The sequence below is a fragment of the Callospermophilus lateralis genome, chromosome 2, assembly GCF_048772815.1.
Source record: "Callospermophilus lateralis isolate mCalLat2 chromosome 2, mCalLat2.hap1, whole genome shotgun sequence".
Classification (NCBI taxonomy): Eukaryota; Metazoa; Chordata; class Mammalia; order Rodentia; family Sciuridae; genus Callospermophilus; species Callospermophilus lateralis.
Genome location: NC_135306.1, coordinates 151,449,762 through 151,472,321, shown reverse-complemented (window position 1 = coordinate 151,472,321; position 22,560 = coordinate 151,449,762). Strand labels below are relative to the sequence as shown.

The window sequence follows — 22,560 nt, the reverse complement described above, 5'->3', positions numbered from 1 at the left end:
ACAATTATTTCAAATTGCAACATTCACATGGCAAAAATCCAGGAGGGGAGGTCTGGAGGAGGTGGCTTCATCAGGTGACTTGACAGATCAAGCTAGTGTCAGAGCCTGGACTTGAATTGCTGTTGGGCGGGGATGGGGGTGGGGTGTGGGGGGGTGGCAGTAGACACCTGCCTCCAGGCCCAGGGAAGGGCATCCTCTCACCTCTACATGCCTTTCATTTCTTGGGTCAGCTGCCCTCTAGAGTAGTTAGGGTAGGGAGAGGAGAAGATCTGGGCTTGAGAGGAAGTTGGGAAACCTGGTGGAGAGTCCTGTGGTCTCTGCCTTTCCCTTAGGCCGTCCACATCTGTCTGTGAGGTGGAATAGATGGACATGAACTGGCAGATGCCACAGCTGCTGTTTCTGGCTTTGGTAACTGCTGAATGGGGTGACAAGCCCAGGATTCCATGGGCTGAGATGGATGTACTCAATATCTGTGTAGATACTAAGCACCACCAGACAAGGTAAGTTTCATGACTAGGTGAAGATGGACTGTGGTCTGGGAGGAGGAGGTGGCTGCTACTGACAGGGAAGAAATTAGAGGGGTGGGAAAGTAAGTTGTGAAAGGTCATAGAGGCATTGGTGATCTTGGGGGGCCTCTCCAAAGGAGAACACCAGTCTATAATAGTGGATGATAACAAGTCCCCACTGTGAGCCACATACTTTCTTTATACCATGTCAGTAGATATTCCCCAAAGGGTTACTTGGTATGTGAATGGTGGTCTCCATTTTCACAAATGAGGAAATAGGTCCTGAGGGACACAAGCACGGGTGGGTATTAAGAGAGGGGTTAGTGATACTTTTCCCTATTTTAATTATGTGCCATTCCACAGATGTCAGTGGCAAGGGAGAAAAGGAGACAGGTTCCTCATGGTCATGATGCAGCAAACGTACAAACAAGCCAGGTGCCCTACCCCCATTAGGCACTTAAAAGACAAATCAAATATGCTGGGAAGACTTCCCAGTAAAGGGGTCATTGATCTTGGCCCTGGAAGATTACTAAGAGTTTTCCAGGAAGACAAGCAGGAAAGGGCAGCCTGGCAGAGGACAGCATGTACATAGGTCAGAGGACAATGGCACACGTGGTGGCAAGGCTCATGTGGGCAAAGCCAAGGATGATGCTGCTCACACAGAAAAGGAGATGAAGCCTGGACTCCCATTTCACAGGAAAGACTACTGAGGCAGCTCAGGGAATTTGAGCTTGAATTTGAACCAGTCTCAGGATTGATGCCTGCTATTATGGTTTGAATCTGTAATGTCCTCTCAAAACCCATGTGTTGAAGACTAGGTCCCCAAAGCAGCAATATCTAAAGGATGAGGTTTTGGGAAAGTGATTGGATCAGGAGAGTTTTATCCTCATCAGTGGATTAATCTATTTGAAGAATTAGTCATCTGAATGAATTGCTGAGAAGAGGTAGAAACTGTAAGCAGGTGGGACATGGTTAGAGGAAGTAGGACCCTGGGGGCATGTCCTTAGGGACTATATCTTGTGCCTGGTCCCTTCTCTCTGATTTCTGGCTGTCATGATGTGAGCAGCTTCTCTCCGCCATGCCCTTCTGACATGATGTTCTGCCTCACCTCAGGCCCAAAGCAATGGAGCCAGCCAACTGGACTGAAACCTCTGAAGCTGGGAGCCAAAAAGAAATCTTTCATCTTCTAAGTTGTTCTTGTCAGACATTTTGGTCACATTGATGAAGAGCTGACTAACACACCAGCATTTCATTCCTTTGGGTCTCCTCCTTTGTTCCCCATGAGGTTTTACATGGCTAGAGGGCTGGTGATGTTCCCAGGGAGAGACTGTGGTGTGGACAGGCTCCATGGGCTTGAACTGAAGAGAAGGAAGCCCAGAAGCCCCATGATATCTAAGTCACTTTCAACACTTTATTTGTTTTTTTTAAAAGTCATGACAAACTCTACAATAACATAAAATTTTTGGTTTTAACCGCACAGTTCAGTGACATTGAATATGTGGATGAGCATAAGTATGCTCATATTGCTGCACAATTGTCACTACCATCCATCTCCAGAACCTTCATTCTCCAAAATTAAAACTGAAACACCATCCACTTTTTTTTTTTTTTGGTATTGGAATTGAACCCAGGGATGCTTTAGCATTGCTGCACCCCCAGCCATGAAAAAAAAAAATTTTTTTTGGTAGTTGTAGATGGATAGCATGCCTTTATTTTATTTGTTTATTTATTTATTTATTTATTTACGTGGTGCTGAGGATCAAACCCAGTGCCGCACACATGTGAGGCAAGTGCTCTGCCACTGAGCTACAGCCCCAGCTCCCATTTTTGTTTTTTTATTTTGAGACATGGTCTTGCTAAATTGCCCAGATTGGACTCAAACTTTCAATCCTCCTGCCTTAACTTCCTGAGTAGCTGGGATTATAGGCATAGGCATACACTCCTCATTTACTTTTTTTTTTTTTTTTTGGAGGGGAGGGGTTACTGGGGATTGAACCCAGAGTGCTTTACCATTAAGCTATATCCATAGCACTTCTTATTTCTTATTATGAAGGTAGGGTCTTGCTAAGTTGTCAAGTCCCGCCTTAATGCAATCCTCCTGCCTCAGCCTTCCAAATCACTGGGAATACTGGTATGTGCCCCTGCACCCAGCTCTCATTTGCCTGCAAGAGTCTTCTGGAAACCCTCCTCTTTGCCAAGAAATGGCTCAGACACAGAACTTTGAGAGAGTTGGGTGTTTATAACTCTGAATAACATGGGCAATATGAGAGTGGCCACTTTGGTTGAGTTCCTTCTCTAGGCCAAATATATATGCTTTCCATTATACCAACTTTTTTTTCAGAGGCAGACACCACTGACTCTGGCTAGCAGATCAAGCATGATGCGCTCAGGGTTTTGCAGGGTGATCAAGAGGAGGAAGATCTGAGGAAGAACATGCATGGAGTAGGGGAGGCCTGAAAGCATGTCTTGAGTCAGCCAGCACCTATGTAGACCAGGTTGTTGGAGAGGGGTAGGCATTTCCTTACAGTTCCTCCTGTGTGCCTAGACTTGCCCCTTTGCCCCTCTCACTTGGCCAAAGATACAAGAGCTCATCTCAGAAATTGTAAGCAATTGGCTCTTGATCACTCAGCTCTTTTGAATCCTAGCCTAGAGTAATTTCTACAGAGAAACCACTTTCATTGGCCTTTACTGACCTTTAGTTTGCCTTTCTGGGATTACCGCAGGCTCCCAAGTTCAAATCAATTGCAGGTTGTAGCTCCTCTGTTTCCCCACTGCTTTCAGGACCTACATGGGGTCCCTGGTCTGGAACTCCAGACACTGGAAGAGCCAGAATGGCCCCTTGACCTCCTCTACCACCACAATGACACTGGTCATCAGGACAGAGTGCCCAGCCTTCGTACTAACCTGCTCCAAATTTAGGTAACCTCAGTTCAGCTCAGCTCTCTCAGAGGAGGGGGCCTCGTAGTGTCCTAATCATTGGTTTCTGAAACGTGAAGGATTGATCCCCTGGGGTTCCTGTGACAGCCTGTTCTAATACATCCACATGTGTCTTCTATCTTATAAATAATTTGGGGATGAGATAGTTTGGGAGATCCATTGCTTCATCATTATTACTGAGAGACTCAGAAGGGGGCAGAACTGATTTGAAGTTCACTGGCAAGTAGGAAGTAGAAGCTGAATTAGAATCCATGTGCTCACTTCAGCAGCACAGATACAGAGAAGATTAGCACAGCCTCTGTGCAAGAATGGCACACAAATTCATGAAGCATTCCATATTTTTAATATTTTAATAAACAATATTAAAAAAAGAAGTTGAATTAGAATCCAATCCCTTACTCTGAGGTGCCCTGCCATCCCAAACTGAGGTTGAACCCAGAGGCACTCTACCACTGAGCTACATCCCCAGCCCTTTTTACATTTTTTGAGATGGGTCTCACTAATTTACCTAGGATGGGCTTAAACTTGCAATCCTCCTTCCTGAACTTCCCAAGTAACTGAGATTACAGGCATGCAACTCCCCGCCCGCCCAGTTTATCAGCATATTTTTCTTTCTTTCTTTCTTTTTTTTTTTAGATATAGGAGATTGAACCCAGGGGCACTCTACCACTGAGCTACATCCTCAGCCTGCTGGGAATTGCACGTGAGGCCTTGTGCATGCTAGGCAAGCACCCTACCCTAGGCCCCTTCAGCATATTTTCACTCACAAATTTTACAATATGATAAAAATATTTTCCCTTGGTACTGGGGATTGAACTCAAGGGCACTCTACTGAGAGAATGGGGCAGAACTGATTTGAAGTTCACTGGCAAGTAGGAAGTAGAAGCTGAATTAGAATCCATGTGCTCACTGAGCCCTATTCCCAGCCCTTTTTACATTTAAAAAATTTTTAAAAATATTTATTTTTTTAGTTTTTAGGACATAATATCTTTATGTTATATGGTGCTGAAGATTGAACCCAGTGCCTCATGCATACTAGGCGAGCACTCTACTACTAAGCCACAACCCCAGCCCCAACATTATTTAAATTTTGAGACAAAATTCTTGCTAGGTTGCTGAGGCTAGGCCTGAATTTATGATCCTTCTGCTTCAGTCTGTTGAGTCCCCGGGATTATAGGTGTGGCCAAGGAGCCTGGCCTAATGGATGGTTTTTGGTTGTTGTTGATGGTTTTTGTTTGTTTTTCCTTTATCAGTGCTGGCTCCAACCTAGGGTTTTATGCATGCAGGGCAAGTGCTCTCCTACTGAGCCACATTCCCAGGCCCTAATGGACATTTTTCAAAAAGGAAAAACAAATTGTAGGGCTGGAGTGTGGCTCAGTGGTAAAGCACTTGCCTAGCATATGTGAGGTCCTCAGTTCTATTCCTAGCACTGCAAAAAAAAAAAAAAAAAAAAGAAGCAAAAACAAAACACAAACCTAAAAATGACAGTCCCATAATTGCATTCCTGTGGTATTTGTTGTAATAAACAAACAAGCTTCTTCAATGGCTTAGTGCTTCTGCCCCTCTTTTTAGTTCTCATGTCAAATCATTCCCCTTCTCAACCTCCATCAATGAACTTTACTTATTCATCTCACTGTGGGAATTCTCTCCCACAGTTCCCTCTGATGTCCCTAGAATGTTCATTCATCCCTTGCAGGCTGGCCCCTTGTGGCTACTCAGATCTCAGCCTATAGTTTTCCCCTAAAATGACTTCTGACTAACCCAATCTAAAGAAGCCATCAAGCTGCTTTCTTATCAAGTTACTCCAATCCCCGAGTACAGAGTACAGACATCTGTCTACTGTGTTTATAGTCTGGATTTTTCTTCCAAACATGCACACCTGAAGCAGGGACTGCGTAAATGTCATTTTTGTGCCAGATCCCCAGGGCCTAAGTCAGGTCCTGGTCCAGAGGAGATGCTCCAGAAGGGAAGGGATCCAGCACTCATGTATACCAGCTCAAATGCTGGTCACAGTCAAGAGGGAAGACCTGGAGACCCTTGCAAGGTATGGTGGGGACCTGAGAACCAGTAACTCTTAGAAGAATAAGGTGAGCCTTGGTTATAAGAGAAGTGCTAGCAGAATTCCTAGATGGCTGAGATAAAAGTTTTCAAAAAAGCAGCACTGGATCTGTAATCCTTATAGGATGCTGCCCTGGGGGTGCCTGACAAGTTTCTCTGCTGCAGCTGAAGGAAGTCAAACTTGGTATTAGAGGGCTCTATAGTTTCTAGGGCTGGGAGGACATGTGATATGACATGGCATGTGCACAGGCTGGTGCTCAGGAAAAGCTCAGAGTTCTTTCCTCCCCCACTCTGAGGCTACCTGCTGATCCCTGAAGCCCAGAGTTCCCCCCCACCCCCAGTCGCCCTCATGGGTCAAATGCCTTCCTGTTATCACCATCTAGTCACAGGGCAGGTTCATTCCAGGCTGAAGGTGCACCAATGGTCATCCCTTGCTGGTTTTAAGCTTCAAGCCCAGACTGATACTCTCCAGAGTGGCTTCAAGGAGGTTACCTGACTCTGTCCCTCTCTGCTGACCAAATGGCCCTAGCACCCAGGTTTGTCATTCAGAGTAGGGGTTTGAGGCTTAACAAGAAGCAAGGGCAGCTAAGTGCAGTGGCACACGCCTGTAATTCCAGCAACTTGGGAGGCTGAGATAGGAGAAACAAAGCCAGCCTCAGCAACTGTGAGGCACTAAGCAACTCAGTGAGACCCTGTCTCTAAATAAAATACAAAATAGGGGGCTGGGGTTGTGGCTCAGCGGTACAGTGCTCGCCTAGCACATGCGAGGGGCTGGGTTCAATCCTCAGCATAATATTAAAAAATAAATTTTAAAAAGATATTAAAAAATATATAGGGCTGGGGATGTGGCTCAGTGGTCAAGTACCCCTGAGTTCAATCCCTGGCACCAAAAATAAAAAAGAAGCAAGAGCTTATCTAGGAACTGAACTCGACCTCCAACTCAAACCTCAATTTGCTAGTTACTTACTCTTCTTAAGGACTCAAGGCTCAGGGGCCTGGTGGTGGGGCAAACCTCCCTCCTGCAGTGGAGCAGCCAGAAAGTCCAGTTAATGATCAGCCCCCAGGGCAGGGTCTGGTCCTTTCTTAAAGGTTTCTATCTTTAGGCATTACTCAACATCTGGCCTACCCTTCCCCAGTCAGCTGGCTGAGAGGGCTTATAAATGGGAGAAAGGTGCTGGACAGGCCCTCTACCTGCTGAGGTCTTCAGTGAACATACTTCTTCCCAGGGTGTCACGGAATCCAGGTATGGCTCACTGATGAGCCGGGGAATGTGCAACAGGACAGGAACAGAGTTCTCCTGAGAGCTGGTCTTTTTGCAGGCCCTTCAGAGCCTTCCTTCTGCCTTGGCTGATTTTCATCCAACTGCCTCTTCTGGATCCTCCTCCTCCTCTTCCTTAGGTCCAGACTTGTGGCATTCACATAACTTGGGCCTCTATTTTCTCTAAATTACTTCCTGCTGTCCACAGATTGGTGGCTCCCACATCTGTGTCCAGCCTAGGCACTTCCCCTAGGGCCACACACAGGCACCTGACAAAAGAGCTCCATGTTTCCTGCTGCCCAAATCTGTTCCCCCTGTTTCCCACCAGGGGTACCAACATGGGCTCAGAGGGTTGAAAAAGGAAAGGCTCTGTTCTCAGTTGGAATGAGGATGTAGAAGGAGCCTAAATTAGTTCAGGCTCTCAGAATTTGTCAAATGATACCTGAGTCGGGGTGAGTGAGTGGAGGAGTGGAGGGGAGCTTGGGCTCTTGAATAAGCTTTGATCAAAAGATTCATAGTATGTGTGACTTTGTGGCTGGATGTGGGTGATACCTGAGCTGGTAAGCTTGGAGGTTCTGAAAGTTGGGGACATGGGAGCTCCTTGTTCTCTGTAGCCAGCTTAGAGGGTGGAAGCTATATTCTAATATTCACCCTGACATTGACTCTGTCTTAGTTTTCTTTCTTCTTTCCTTCTGTCTTTTCTTCCTTTTGTGGTATAAAGAATTAAACCCAGGGCCTGGGGATGTGACTCAAGCGGTAGCGCGCTTGCCTGGCATGTGTGGGCCCTGGGTTCCATCCTCAGCACCACAGACAAAACAAAGATGTTGTGTCTGCCGAAAACTAAAAAATAAATATTAAAATTAAAAAGAAAAAAAAGAACTAAACCCAGGGCCTTGCACATGCTAGGTAAGTGCTTTATGACTGAGCTACACCCCCAGCACTTTATATTTTTTAGGTTTTAGTTTTGAGATAGAGTTTTACAAAATTGCTGAGGCTGGACTTGCACTTGTGATCTTCCTGCCTCAGTCTCCCAGGTATGTGCCACAACTCCTGGCTCTGCCCTGGTTTTCTGGATCTCATTTTTATCTCAACAGGACAGGGATGGTAGAAATGAAGGAGAGCATTTCAAGAGATCTTGGTAGCTCAGGTTGCAAGATTTGATCAGACCTGAGTTTTTGGGAGAAAAAGAGTTAAGTAGAGCTTGGGGACTGGCCTATAGGCCTGCATGTCCCCATGCTGGCAATTGAATTCGGGGTTTCACTCAGGTTAAGCAAAACACTATATCACCAAGCTAAACCGCCAGCCCAGCCCTACAACTGCTAATCCACCACTTCCACCCTGGAGGAGGCCTCTCTGGTGCTCACGTGCAATAATTAACTGCTGAGTGGCCTTCGCCCGCTCCCAGACTTCACTCCTGGGCTCCTTTCCCACCGCTTGTCTCCTAGGCCACTAAACCTCAGCTGTCCCCTGGAATAAGTCAAGAGGAGTGTGAAGCAGAGCAGAAGCCTAAGCAAGTCTGAGAACACAGCGGCCTCTTCTCCCAGGTATGCCACTTGCCACCCCTTCATCAGAGGCCACACACCCTCTGGTACTCCTAACATGTGATAATGTATTGGCTGAGCTTGGAGGGCCCTCTGTTTGCAGATAGCTCAGAGAATCAGAGGTGGAGATTGAGCCCCAGATCAGAGTGCAGCCTGCCCAAGGTTAAACTACATCCTTGAACTAGAACCCAAGGGCTCTTGCCCTTCAACCCAGCACTGGGTTTTCAGCTCTTTCTAGGGCCCCCAGAGGGGTGGGGGTGATGGCAGTAGTGGTGGGTATCACAGCTGGACCAGGTGAGACGAGGAAGGTGGGGAGAGGGTATGCAGAGGGATGTAGGTCACAAGAGAGGGAGAGAGAAGTGGCTTCAGAAAGCAGCCACAGTGAGAGTACAATCCAATGGGACCAAGAACAGGGCTGTCTCTGCCCCCATGCTCAGCATTCTGTTGGTGTCCTCAGGAGAGCCTCAGCGTGGGACAGGTGCCAGGGCCAAAAGCTGAAGGAGCTCTAGTCTGGACTTCAAGATGGGAAGTCAGACTTTGGTAGTCTTAACCCCTCCCCCCACCTTTAATCCCCAGATCAGGAAACAGCCGTAAGATAGTTTGTGTTTGTTTCCTTTGGACAGAAAGGAGTGAAGGGAGGGCCAGACCAGCCAGGCTGAACCATTTCTAACCTGTGCTTTCAGCAGCCAGGCTTTGTTTCCCCTCAGGAGCCAGATCAAAGATTCACCTCCCAACAGTACAGATTTCCCCACCTGGCCTTTGAGTTTAGTAAATGAGTAGATCCATAGAGGCACGATTGGACCCTGGAATGAATGAAGAGAATGCATGAACACTGGAATAAACAGAACAGCATAAGGAATTGAGCAGGGAGGAGAGCTGGGTGGGAATTCAGCTCCAGGCTGATAAGAGTTCTCCCGGGCAGTCAACCTGGATACCCTATGAGATGGGGCAACTCAAGGGCAAGCTGAGCTTGTGAGTGGGGAAGGCACACCCACTTCAGCAATCTGGTATGTGGAAAGTGGGTTGTAGGGAGAAAGATGAAGATTTGTGGGAAAGGAGCATTTTAGGAGGGCCCAGGAAGCTGGTGACTGGTGGAAGGAGGGGAAGTCACCTCCCCAAATTTGATATCTGAGGTCAAATGATGGCTATGATGGTTGAGGGGAGGTCAGCTTTGTGGCAGGAGGCTCAGGAGTCTCCCCAGGAGTCCCAGGGTGTCTAGGAAAGATATTGGATTAGCCCAAGGATACAATTGGAAAGGGCTGAAAGGCTTTAACAAAAGAAAAACCTGGGCATGATGACTTATACCTATCATCCTGGCTATTCAGGATGCTGAGGCAGGAGGATCACTTGAACCCAGGAGTCTAAGGCCAGTCTGGGCAACTCATCAAGACCACAAGTCAACAAACTCCCCTAGATCTGCAGCTTATTTGCAGCTCTGAAACTAAGGTATTTGTAATCTTTTATACACAGTGATTTGGTGTCAAAATCTGACCTAAAATTAATATGAGATCATATATAATTTTTTTAAAATCCCACCAATATAACTATTTCATCAGGTATGCATAAATCCTATTAGTTTATATTACTATTTATAAAATTTAAAAAAGGGGGGGGCTGGGGCTGTAGCTTAATGACAGAGTACTTGCCTAGCATGCGTGAGGCACTGGGTTTGATGCTCAGCACCACATAAAAGTAAACAAATAAAATAAAGGCATTCTGTCCCGAGAAACTGATGTGACTCCATTTTTGAAAAAAAAAAAAAAAAAACAGCCTCCACCTCAGAGCAAAGCCTAGCCAGAGGGAGGGGGAGTGACCCTAGTCCTTGGAAAAACCCATGGAGCGTTACTAGGCACATAGCCAGGTGTCCCTTACTCAGTTAAGCTAGGTGAGGACCTGTGAGACAGGGAAAATTCCTGAAATGCCAGGTGACCCTCCCAGTAGTTTCAATGATTGATAACATGATTAGGAAACCCTGCAGTTTTTCATTTACACTCTTGCAACCCCTCACAGCCTAAACCAATCAGTTCAAATGTATCCACCTCTTGAACTAACCAATCACCCTTATCCAACTTGTTCCCACCAAAGAATGTGCTAATCAATGTTAAGAGTTGTTGTTTGATTTTCCCGCGGTATGGAATGATTTGCTGTGTGATGTTGTGACACATAGAGTATCCCGCAAAACCTATAAATCCTCACTGAACAAAGGACCAGGACTTACTCCCTGGGACCCCTGTGTCGGAAATGTGAGTCCAGGCTCGATCTTGCAATAAAGACTCTTGTGTGATTGCATCGGATTCAGGTCCTGGAGGTCTATTGGGGTCCAATGAATCTGGCATAACAGTCCATCTACAACTACAAAAAAAAAAAAAAAATTAAATCCTAAAAAAAAAAAAATTAAAACATTTACCTCTAAGGATTTTGAATAAAGGATTGTGGATGTATGGCAAACTGTTTCTGCACATTGCCAAAGTCTTGCTCCTTGGTCGCTTCATTTGATCCTCATTACCTACTGGAGAAGACAGAGAGGCTCCTGCCAGGAATGTTCCCAGTGGGTGGTGTCTGATCCACTTCTCGCTGGGTCTAGGAAGACAGGGGTTGGTGATCCACCAGTAGAGGCTCCACCCCACTGGCATTGAGGCCAGAACTTGAGGCTCCACCTCCACATTACTTGATGCTACTGACCACAGTTCTTTCTTAAGGGATTGACATGGCCCGGCTGATGACAACACAGCTGCTGCTACTTGTGTGGGTGGCTGCTTGGGGTGCCCAGCCCAGGACTATTCGGGCCAGGACTGAACTTCTCAATGTCTGCATGGACGCCAAACACCACAAGGAAAAGCCAAGCCCGGAGGACAAGTTGCATGAGCAGGTAGGCCAAGGGGTAAACCAGGGTGATACAGGGCTGGCTTAGGAGGAGGAGGTCAGAAGATGAGGTGTCAAGCTCCCCTCTGTGGTGGAGACAGATAGACCTGCCTGAAGGGACCTTCAATTTGCAAAATGGGGATGGCCGCTTACACAGGTTGTATGCCAAATGTCAGTGCTAACAGCTCACCTTCTTGGTTGTTGAGTTTCCACATTGCGCAAATAAGGAAGTAGACCCAGAGGAGAGTCTGGGAAATGGAGTTGAAGAGACTCATTCTGGGGATTGGATTTGGATTTCTGGGTTTTAATTGGGAAGGACTCCTCCACGGACCAAAGAGGAGAAGCTGTATACTATACAGAGTGGCTCCTTTCTGCCAGCCCTACACAGCTCAGGAAAGGTGGGCCTCTTGCAGCCAGGAAGCTGGCTGCCAAGTGTTTGGCTTCAGGCATCTGGCAAACATTTGTGCTATGGTTCTTGAACCCACTGGATCTCAGGTCTCCCTTTGACAACAATTATTTTGCCACAACCCCTTTCATATCCTGGATTTAGCTAAGCAGTGAAGACAATCAATATGACAGCATAACTACAAAGAAAAAGCAAAAGGCCAGCTACTTGAGAGGCTCAAGCAGGAGGATCTCTTGAGCCCAGGAGTTTTGAGGCCAATGTGGAAAAGAGTGGGATCCTATCTCAATAAATAAATAAATAAATAGGAAAAGAAAAAGGAAAGTAATTGTAATATGTATTTCAATATGTAAATGTTCATTTTAGTTCCATTAGCAGATAATGACCACAGTCCTTTTTACTCTTGTTTTGAATCACTGACCTACCACTGCCAAATGCAGAATGCAAATATTGGCTACCTTGGGCAGCCTTGACTTTAACTTATTCAGCCTTCGTTTATTTATTATTATTATTTTTTAATTTTTTTACTTGTTCTTTTAAAAGTGTATGTTTTAATATTTTATTAAGTTCTGGGTCAAGGATTTTCATTCATTCAATAAGTATGTATTAAGTGTTTATGTAATTGTTCCTAGAGTTACAATTTAGCTTCTTTCTTCACCTTCAGGTCTTTGTCACCTCCTCAATGAGGCTTAATTAAGCCACTGTGGGGCACTTGAAGTCACGATCCATTTCTCTTGCCTTTTTTTTCCCCCAAAGTAATTATTATGTGATAAGCGTTCATCACTAGTTTGTGGTGTGTGTGGTGGGGGTGTGTGTGTGTTATGGGGGATTGAACCCAGGGCCTTGCCTAGGCAAGTGCTCTACTTCTCAGTTACATCCCCAGCCTCAGTGTTCATTATTGTATCCCTAGTTCCTAGACAAGTCCCTGGGTTAGGGTATGCAGGAGCTGTGTAAAGATTTCAATTAATGAATTTTGTAAGGACTGCAACTCCTGGGTTCCTAGAGCCTGTGCGAAGCCCTTCCCTCAATGGGGACCCCTTCAACAAATATTTATTTTTTTGAATGACTTTGAAATTTTATTGGGAAATCAAGGACTAAAAGTAGGGAGGCTGCATATGCAATATTCTGACTGTGGACTCAGTTCCATGTCTCCCCCTGTGAAGTGCAGTCCCTGGAAGAAGAACTCCTGCTGCTCCTTCAACACCAGCCAGGAAGCCCATAAGGATATTTCCTACCTATACGGATTCAACTGGGACCACTGTGGAAAGATGGCACCTGCCTGTAAGCGGCATTTCATCCAGGACACCTGCCTCTATGAGTGCTCCCCTAACTTGGGGCCCTGGATCCAGCAGGTACGGGTGTCCTCACAGCATCCCCAAATTAGCAGAGGAGCTGAGCTTTCCAGCCACCTCTGTAGGCTGTGCCTCCAACTCTGGTTCTATTCAGGACTGAGTTGCGCAGGTTCTTAAGCCTGAATCCTTGTCCATCAAAATCTCCTAGGTGGACCAAAGCTGGCGTAAAGAGCGGATCCTGAATGTGCCCCTGTGCAAAGAGGACTGTCAGCGTTGGTGGGAGGATTGTCAGACCTCGTTCACGTGTAAAAGCAACTGGCACAAAGGCTGGAACTGGACCTTAGGTGAGGGCTGGGGTGGGACAGGGAGAAGGGATTCAGAGGTAAAGTTGTGGGGGTGTGGAGCTGGTATGTGAAAATTTTGGGTGGTGGGTTTGGTTGAACTAGAGGTAGTTCTAGGCACAGTAGCTAAAAGTCTTCTGTCTTTCCTATAGGGTACAACCAGTGCCCCGTGGGAACTGCCTGCCACCCCTTCCACTTCTACTTCCCTACACCTGCAGCTCTGTGTGAGGAAATCTGGAGTCACTCCTACAAAGTTAGTAACTACAGCCGAGGAAGTGGCCGCTGCATCCAGATGTGGTTTGACCCCGCCCAGGGCAACCCCAATGAGGAGGTGGCAAGGTTTTACGCAGAGGCCATGAGTGGGGCTGAGGTCCCCAGAGCCTGGCCTCTCCTGCTCAGCCTGGTCCCAATGCTGCTCAGGTTGCTCAGCTGAGCTTCTTTTATCTTTTAATACCTGGGGGCCCCATAACTCCTAGCTCTTCAGTTCCTGCTCCAAGGTGGGGCCCCTGAGAGCCTGTTTAAATAAAACAGATACTCCACGTGTGTCTTGTGAATTATCTGGGTATGAATGGCAATGTGATTGTTTTGCTTCCTGATTCTTACTGATTGAGTTCAGTTAGCCTTGGTCAAAACCCAGCTCTGATACTTGCTGTGAACTAGTCAGGTACTTAACAACTCTTCTAACCTAAAACACATTCATAGCTCTCAATTTCATTTTTCATCACAGTTCTAATTTAGAGATAAACCTAGTATTTTACCATTTTAATTTGGATCCCAGCCTCCCAGGGCCGACCACTCTGTACTGTGCTCAGCAATACAATAGAAGAGGTGAGGAAAGGACAGCCTTGCATGTTCTGTGTGGATGGCTTGGAAGAGGGTAAGGGAGCCAGCAAGAGCCATACCACAGACAGCTAATGCCCGCCCAGGACTGTCTGCCAGACTCTATCCTATATTTTGTATTTATTCTAATAAAGTGTAAATACTATTGTTGGCATTTTACATATGTGCAAACAGTCACAAAAATTAAGGTATATGGATAAAGTCACCTTGCCTAAGACCTGGGATTCCGTCCAAGCTATCTGCCTTTGGAGAACAAGGTCTTTTTCCTAGTGGAGTGAGTAAACATGTTTCTTGAAGGGATAATGGGTCATATCTAACCAGAGGAGCTGGGCTTGAGCTAGTCTGGCAGATCTACGACTGGAAGCCAGACTTCTAGAGCAGGTCCCAAACCAATCATCTGAAAAGATTGTAGGCAGTTTTCCCACATTAAGTATAGTGTGTAACAGTTGTAAGAAGCCAGTTTATATTATAGCAACATTCCTATTATCCAGCGGTTTAATATAACTGATGTTTATTTCTTGCATAAGACACATTTTTTTTTTTTTTTTGTACTGGAGATTGAATCCAGGGCCTTTTACCACTGAGCTATACCCCCGGCACTTTTTCTTTTGTTTTGAGCCAGGGTCTTACTGAGTTGCCTGCATTGGCTCCAAATTTATAATCCTGCCTCAGCCTCCTGAATAGCTGGGATTACAGGTGTTCACCACTATGTCCAGCTTCAAGCTACAATGCTTAATGTGGGTTGTAGGAGGGATTTCACTTCTCATTCAAGGACCCAGATTGATGGAATCTCTGTCTTGTCAACTATTTCCTTCCATGAGATCAGAAAAGAGAACTTGGTAAATTCATACAGGCCCTTGAACTTCCACCCATCACTTATTTTGTTGGCTAAATCAGGTCATGACCATGTCTAAATTCAAGGAGGCCAGGAAAACATAATCCTATCATGTGCCTGAAAGGAGAGGCAAATCACAAGGTTTGTGGTCCAAACTATGACTACTACAAAAACCTTGTTATCTTATGGTTAGTTTATATTTCTGGCATGGTCACAGTTATAAATTTAATTTTTCAAAGAGATCCTAGGAAGAAGGAAGATCAACTCCTAAAACTTATGCAAATGACTATATCAACCTGAAAAGTGGAGCAATTGCTGACAGCCACCCTGGTCTTGTGACAAGGCCAATGGATGGATTATATTTTCTGTAGAACCAGTGTCTCCACTCACAAAAGTGACTTGTTACAATATTAGAACTAGTGAAACTTAAGATTAATACTATATCTATCCAATATACTCATAAGTGTCCTGTCATGCTATTTCTGAATCATTTATAAAAATAAAATACTTGTCTGGGCTGGGGTTGTAGCTCAGCGGTAGAGCGCTCGCTTAGCACATGCAAGGCCCTGGGTTCGATCCCCAGCACCACATAAGAAATAAATAAAATAAAGGTATTTTGTCCATCTACAACTAAAAAATTTTTAAAAAATTTAAAAAATAAAATAAAATACTTGTCTGAATCCAACTTACTGTATTTGCCATCTTCAAATTCTGAGGGCCATTGGCTTGCAGAATATATTAATTCTTCACATAAAAATTGCCTAGAGGGCTGGGGATGTGGCTCAAGCGGTAGCGCGCTCACCTGGCATGTGTGCGGCCCGGGTTCGATCCTCAGCACCACATACAAAAACAAAAGATGTTGTGTCCGCCGATAACAAAAAATAAATAAATAAATATTAAAATTCTCTCTCTCTCTCTCCTCTCACTCTCTCTTTAAAAAAAAAAAAAAAAAATTGCCTAGAATATAGTAACAACATACAGATAGATATATAGATCAAAGGAACAGAACTGAAAATTTGGAAATAAATCCTTACATATATAGTTAATTGTTATTATTATTTTTGGCAGTGCTGGGTATTGAACACAGAGCCTTATGCATGCTAGGAAAGCATTCCTCCACCAAGCAACATCCCCAGCCCAAATAATTAATTGATTTTGGACAAAGTTGCTAAGATAATGCATTGGGAATAGGATAGTCTGTTCAATAATAGGAGGTGGGACTATTGTATATGTAAAAAGATGAACTTAGACCTTCACCTCACACCCGATATAAAAAATGAACTATAGACTTAAAGGTAATAAACAAAACAATAACTTTTTTTTTTTTTTGGCACTTGTAATTGAATCCCAGGACACTTTACCACTGAGCTAATCTACAGTCCTTTGATTTTTTTTTTTTTTTTTGTAGTTGTGTATGGACAGCATGCCTTGATTTTATTTATTTTTGTGGAGTGCTAATGATTGAACCCAGTGCCTCACACATGCTAGGCAAGCACTCTGCCACTGAGCTACAGCCTATAGTCCTTTAATTTTTTTTGTGTGTGTGTGTGTGCTAAGTTGCTAAGACTTGCCTTCAACTTATAATCCTCCTGCCTCAGCCTCCCCAGTAGTTGGCATTAGAGATATGCTCCAACATACTCAGCTTGAAGCACTAACACTTTTAGAAGAAAACAGAAGAACATCTTCCAGACCCTTGTATTAGGGTTAGGGATGTAAAATGGTATAGACCTGCGAAAAAAAAGCATGGCCGTTTCTCAAAAAAGCTAAATGCAAAACTGCCATACAACCCAGCAATCTCACTCTAAGTATCAACTCAAGAAAAATGAAAATGTTCATTACAGCAAGACTTGCACATGGAATTTTCATAGTAGCTGGAAATAACCTCAGTTTCCATCAACCAATGAATGACCACATTTGATCTATCCATACAAGAAAATACTATCCAGCAATGAGAAGTAACGAACTACTATACTGACACATGCTATATCATGGTCATCAAAAACATTAAGTAAGGGGCTGGGGTTGTAGCTCAGTGGTACAGCACTTGCCTAGAACGTGTGAGGCACTGGGTTTGATCCTCAGCACCACTTAGAAATAAATATAAAATAAAGGTATAAAAAATTATGTAATGGGGACTGAGGTTGTGACTCAGCCTTAGAGTACTTGCCTCGTATGTGCGAGGCCCTGGGTTTGATCCTCAGCACCACATAAAAATAAATAAATAAAATAAAAGTATTGTGTCCATATACAACTAAAAAAATAAATATAAAAAAATTATGTAATGGGACCCAGGAGGGGAAATTATGTAAGTGAGGGTGGTAAGAAACAAGAGATCTCAAAATGTAGGATTCCATTTATATGAAGTATCCAGGAGAGGAAAATTTATAGAGACAGATATTAGTAGTTGCCTGGGACTGGGGATGGAAATTGAGATAAACTGTAAATGGGAATGAGGAAGGATGAAAATTATGGAAGAAATGAAAATGTTATAAAATTCATGTATAATTAGTTTGTACCACTCATTGTAAACTTGAAAAAGGTAACCTTTATGGTAATTATAAATAAATAATTGCCTATAAGATACTCTCCTATAGCATATAGGGAATTTTATATGATTCTGCATTTTGTAATGTGTGCTGATGAAGAAAAGCATTCTAAAGAATTTAGCATTTGGCTCCTGGCTTAAACTTGAATCCTCCTGGATCAGCACTACCACCCACCTACCCAAATGCTGAGATTATAAATGTGCACCACTACACCCATCTTGGATTTTTATTTTTAAAATTTATTAATTATTATTATTATTATTATTATTATTATTATTATTATTATGGTACTGGGGATTTAACCCAGAGGTGCATTACTCCTGAGCTACATCCCTAGTCATTTTTTTTTTTTTTTTACTTTGAGACACAGTCTGGCTAAGTTGTTAAGGGTGTTGCTAAATTGAGGTCCAAACAGACCTCCAACTTGTGGTCCTCCTGTCTCAGCCTCTCTATTCACTGGGATTATGGCATGTGCCACCATGATTGGCCTCTTGGATTTTTTTTTTTTGTTTGATTTTTGGTACTGTGGATTGTACCCAGGGGTGCTTAATCCACTGATTCACATCCCCAGCCCTTTTTTATTTTTCATTTTGAGTCAGGGTCTTGCTAAATTACTATGGCCTTGCTAAATTGCTAAGGCTGGTTTTGAACTTGTTATCTTCCTGCCTTAGTCTCCCAAGATGCTAGGATTACAGCCATGTGTCACCACGCCTGGCTTATCTTGGATTTTTTAAAGAGAGTGTTTATTCCAGTTGGCACAAGTATAGTCTGCTAAATTAAGGGTTAGAGACCAGAGCCAGGGGAAAGAAAAAAGTCTACATATTATGACTAATCCAAAAAAGATCATGAAGTATGCTACCCAAAATACAGACAGTAACCACAATCATATCTCCTTCATTAGCTTGACTCATTCCTTTAACATTATTTCTTGCTACATTTTACTGGGTGAGTATCTTCTTCCATAGAAGTCCTCTGCCTGGGGCATGGAATTTTTTTAGAAATCCAGGTCTCAAGGCTCTCCCAGGTTGACTCATCCAAGTGTGGGTTTATGGTTGTGATGTCAAATACATGAGTCTATTTCCTGTTATAAACTATGGAAGGGATCCTCAAGCAAGTAAAAAAGGAGAATAGAAATTACCTGTTGACAGTACCATATGGTCTTGCCAATCTATTAGTATCCAATATCAGAACGAAAGAATTTTCAGTGGAACAGCCCAAACCTGAGGACAGCTATATTTCTTGAGGTCTCGTTTGATGGCTACTTTGAGGAAAACATATTATTAGAACCTGGAGGAGGGAGACAGGGAGAATTAGTTTTCTCAGTCAATTTAACCAACTGATTTTTTCTGTAAATCTTATTGGTGCATTATAATTATATATAATGGTGGGGTTCATTGTACATATTTATTTGTATGTGTCCACAATATAACAATATAGTTTGACCAATGTAATTTCTCAATATTTCTCCTTCTTCTCTCCTTCTCCCTTCCCCCTATCCCTTTCATTCAATTTTCTTGAGGCTCTTCCCCTTCCTTTTTGCTCTTTAGCTTCCAAATATGAGAGAAATATATGATCTTTGACCTTCAGCTTTGTCTTATTTCACTTAACGTAATATTCTCAAGTTCCATCTATGTTCCTGCAAATGACATAATTTCATGCTTCTTTCTGGCTGAATAAAACTCTATTGTGCATATATGCCCCATTTTCTTTATTCAGTAATTCACTGATGGACACCTAAATTGGTTCCATAGTTTGGTTATTGTGGATTGTGCTGCTATAAACATGAGTACACTTGTATCAATATTGTATGTTGACTTTAATTCTTCAAGATAAATACCGAGGAGCGGTATAGCTAAGTCATGTGGAGGTTCCATTCCTAGTCTTTTGAGGAAACTCCACACTGATTTCCATGGTGGTTGTACTAATTTACAATCCCAGCAACAGTGTAAAACTGCTCCTTTCTCTCCATATCCTCTCTAACATTTATTATTATTTGTATTTTTTATGCTGACATTCTGACTCATTCTGGAGTGAGGTGAAATCTCAATGTAGTTTTGACTTGCATTTCCCTAATTACTAAAGATGTTGAACATTTTTTCTTATATTTGTTGGCTATTTGTATTTCTTCTTTTGAGAAGTGTCTGTTTAATTCATTTGCACATTTATCAATTGGATTTTTTTGGTATAAACTTGTTGAGTTCTTTATATGTTCTGGATATTAATCCTGTCAGAAGAGTACTAAAGATTTTCTTCCATTCTGAATGTTCTTTCTTCACATTCTTAATTGTTTCCTTTGCTGTGCAGAAGCTTTATAACTTAATGCCATCCCATTTATTAACTTTTGGTATTATTTCCTGAACTTAGGTATCCTATCAATAAAGTCATTACTTGGACCTGTAAGTTGGAGTGGTGACTTCATAATTTCTTCTAGGAGTTTCATAATTTCTGGTGTGATTCCTAGGTCATTGATCCATTTTGAGTTGACTTTTGCTCAGGATGAGAGATAAGGATCTAGTCTCATTCTTCTACATATGGATAATGAATTTTTCTAGCACCATTTCTTAAAAAGGCTATATTTTATGAAAATGTTTTTGGTAAATGGGTTTTTGTCAAGGATCAGATAAACACACATGTGGGTTTGTCTCTATCTCTTCTATTCTGTACCATTGATCAATGTGGCTATTTTTTTATGCCAGTACCATGCAGTTTTTATTACTATAAATCTATAATATTATCTGAAGTCAGGTATTGTGATGTTCCAGCATTGCTTTTTTGGTTTTGAATTGCTTTGGCTAGTCTGGGTCTTTTGTTCTTCCAAACTAATCTTAGGAGTGTTTTTTCCCCTTAGTTCTATGAAGAATGTCATTGGCATTTTTATGGGGTTTGCATTAAACTTGTATATTGCTTTTATTAATGTGGCCATTTTTAACAATATTAGTTCTTCCTATCCATGAACATGGAAGGACTTTTCATCTTCTTGAGTCTTTTCAATTTCTTTTTTTTTAAATTTTTAGTTGTAGTTGGACACAATACCTTTATTTTTTATTCATTTTTATGTGATGCTGAGGATCGAATCCAGGGCCCTGCCTGTGCTAGGCAGGCACGCTATTGTTGAGCCCTAGCCCCAGCCCGAGTCTTTTTCAATTTCTTGCTTCAAAGTTCTATTATTTTCACTCTAGAGGTCTTTCACCTCCTTGGTTATATTCATTCCTAGGATTTTTTTTTGTTTGTTTGAGGAATTGTTAATGGAATTGTTTTTCTGATTTCTTTCTCAGCAGATTCATTGTTGGTATATAGGAAAGCTATTTATTGATTTTTGTATGTTGATTTTGAAACCTGCTACTTTGCTGAATTTATTTATTAGGTCTAGGTGGAGTTTTTTGGATATTTTATACTTAGAAAGGTCATCTGCAAACAAGGATAATTTGACTTCTTCCTTTCTTATTTTTATCTCTTTGATTTCCTTCTCTTGCCTAATTGCTCTGGCCAGTAGTAGTATATTGACTGGGAGTGGTGAGAGTCAACATCCTTGTCTTGTTTTAGATTTTTAAAGGAAATGCTTTTAGTTTTTCCCCTCTCACTATAATGTTGGTTTTGGCTTTAACCAAGTTTTTTTTTAATAATTCTATTTGTCCCCTTTATGTGCCTGAGCTGTATGAATGATAGATGATGAATATATTTATGAATCTTGAAGGGCATAGGCTCTATTTTGTAAGATGTGCATCACAATGAAAGGCTAAACTAGGATTAAAATCACCTTGGAGGGCCTGGGGTTGTGGCTCAGTGGCAGAGCACTTGCCTAGCATGTGTGAGACACTGGGTTCAATTCTCAGTACCACATATAAATAAATAAAATGAAGGTCCATTGACAACTAAAAAAATTATTTTAAAAAATTACCTTAGAGGGGCTGGGGATGCGGCTCAAGCAGTAGCTCGCTTACCTGGCATGCGCGGGGTGCTGGGTTCAATCCTCAGCACCACATAAAAATAAAATAAAGATGTTGTGTCCACCGAAAACTAAAAAATAAATATTAAAAAATTCTCTCTCTCTCTTTCTTTAAAAAAAATTACCTTGGAAATAAAATTGACCTTGCAATACGAACATGAGTATGCTTTTATCCATTCAGGAAGGACCACAATCACAATCAAAACCCTTTATCTTGCATTAAAAAAAAATCATCTAAAAGGGATGGGATGGGCCCCTCTCTTTGCATTGGCAGGAATCTCTAACTGTTAAGCTCGAATTCGGGACCCCCAAAAGACCACCAGAGACCCAAGATCGATGTAAGCAGCAAAGAGGTGTTTATTGCGAGGTAGCTCGGTCCTCCGCACGCACGCACAGCAACTGGTGACGCTGAGAGGCCCCGAACCCAGGGTCTGCAGCATTTTTATACATTTTTTTGGAGAGGGCAGGGATTTCACATACATCATAGCCTCTTTTAGCAAATCATCACACACCGCGGGAAAATCAAATAACAACTCTAAAACATGATTAGCACATTCACTGGCGGGAACAAGTTGTCTAGGGGTGATTGGTCAGTACAAAGGGGGTATTCGTTTGGTTTGAACTGATTGGTTTAAGCCAAGAGGGGTGTACGTGCTGAACTACATGGTTTCCCAACATCATAAACTACTGGGAGGGTCATCTGGCAACCCAGGTATTTCCCTGTCTCATGCTGATTGGTGGCTGCTAGGGGGCTGCTATGGATCCCCACCTAGCCTGACTGAGTCAGGGACACCTGGCGCAGCAGATCTCTCCTGTAGATAAACAACTTAGCAGGGTGGGAATGTGACTAGGAGCGCTCTGTGGGTTTTTCCAAGGACAAAGGTCATGTCCCTTCCTTGGACAGGCTTTGCTCTGAGGTAGAGGCTGGTTTTTCATAACTTGTGGACATAATGGATAGGGCAATTCTTTTGGAGAGGGCTGGTACTGGGGATCAAACCCAGAGGTGCTTAACTACTGAACCACATCCCCAACCCTTTTATTATATTTTAGTAGAGGCAGGGTCTCACTGTAATGCTTAGTGCCTCACTAAGTTGCTGAGGTTGGTTTTGAACTCGTGTTCCTCCTGCCTCAGCCTCCTGAGCCACTTCAGTTACAGGTATGAGCCACAGTGCCTGGTTTGGATAGGGCAATTTTT

The 22,560-nt window shown here is 43.0% G+C and overlaps 1 protein-coding gene and 1 pseudogene across 1 annotated transcript; both read left to right on the top strand.

Annotated features, from left to right (window-relative positions):
• The first annotated feature begins 3,696 nt into the window (after positions 1-3,696).
• Positions 3,697-3,786, top strand: LOC143393203 (U6 spliceosomal RNA; annotated as a pseudogene).
• A 7,221-nt stretch (positions 3,787-11,007) lies between these two features.
• Positions 11,008-13,631, top strand: LOC143391316 (folate receptor alpha-like). Its single transcript, XM_076844011.2, has 4 exons — positions 11,008-11,169; positions 12,729-12,917; positions 13,066-13,201; positions 13,351-13,631. Exons 1-4 carry the CDS (start codon positions 11,008-11,010, stop codon positions 13,629-13,631), a joined length of 768 nt encoding a protein of 255 aa, XP_076700126.2.
• The last annotated feature ends 8,929 nt before the right edge of the window (positions 13,632-22,560 follow it).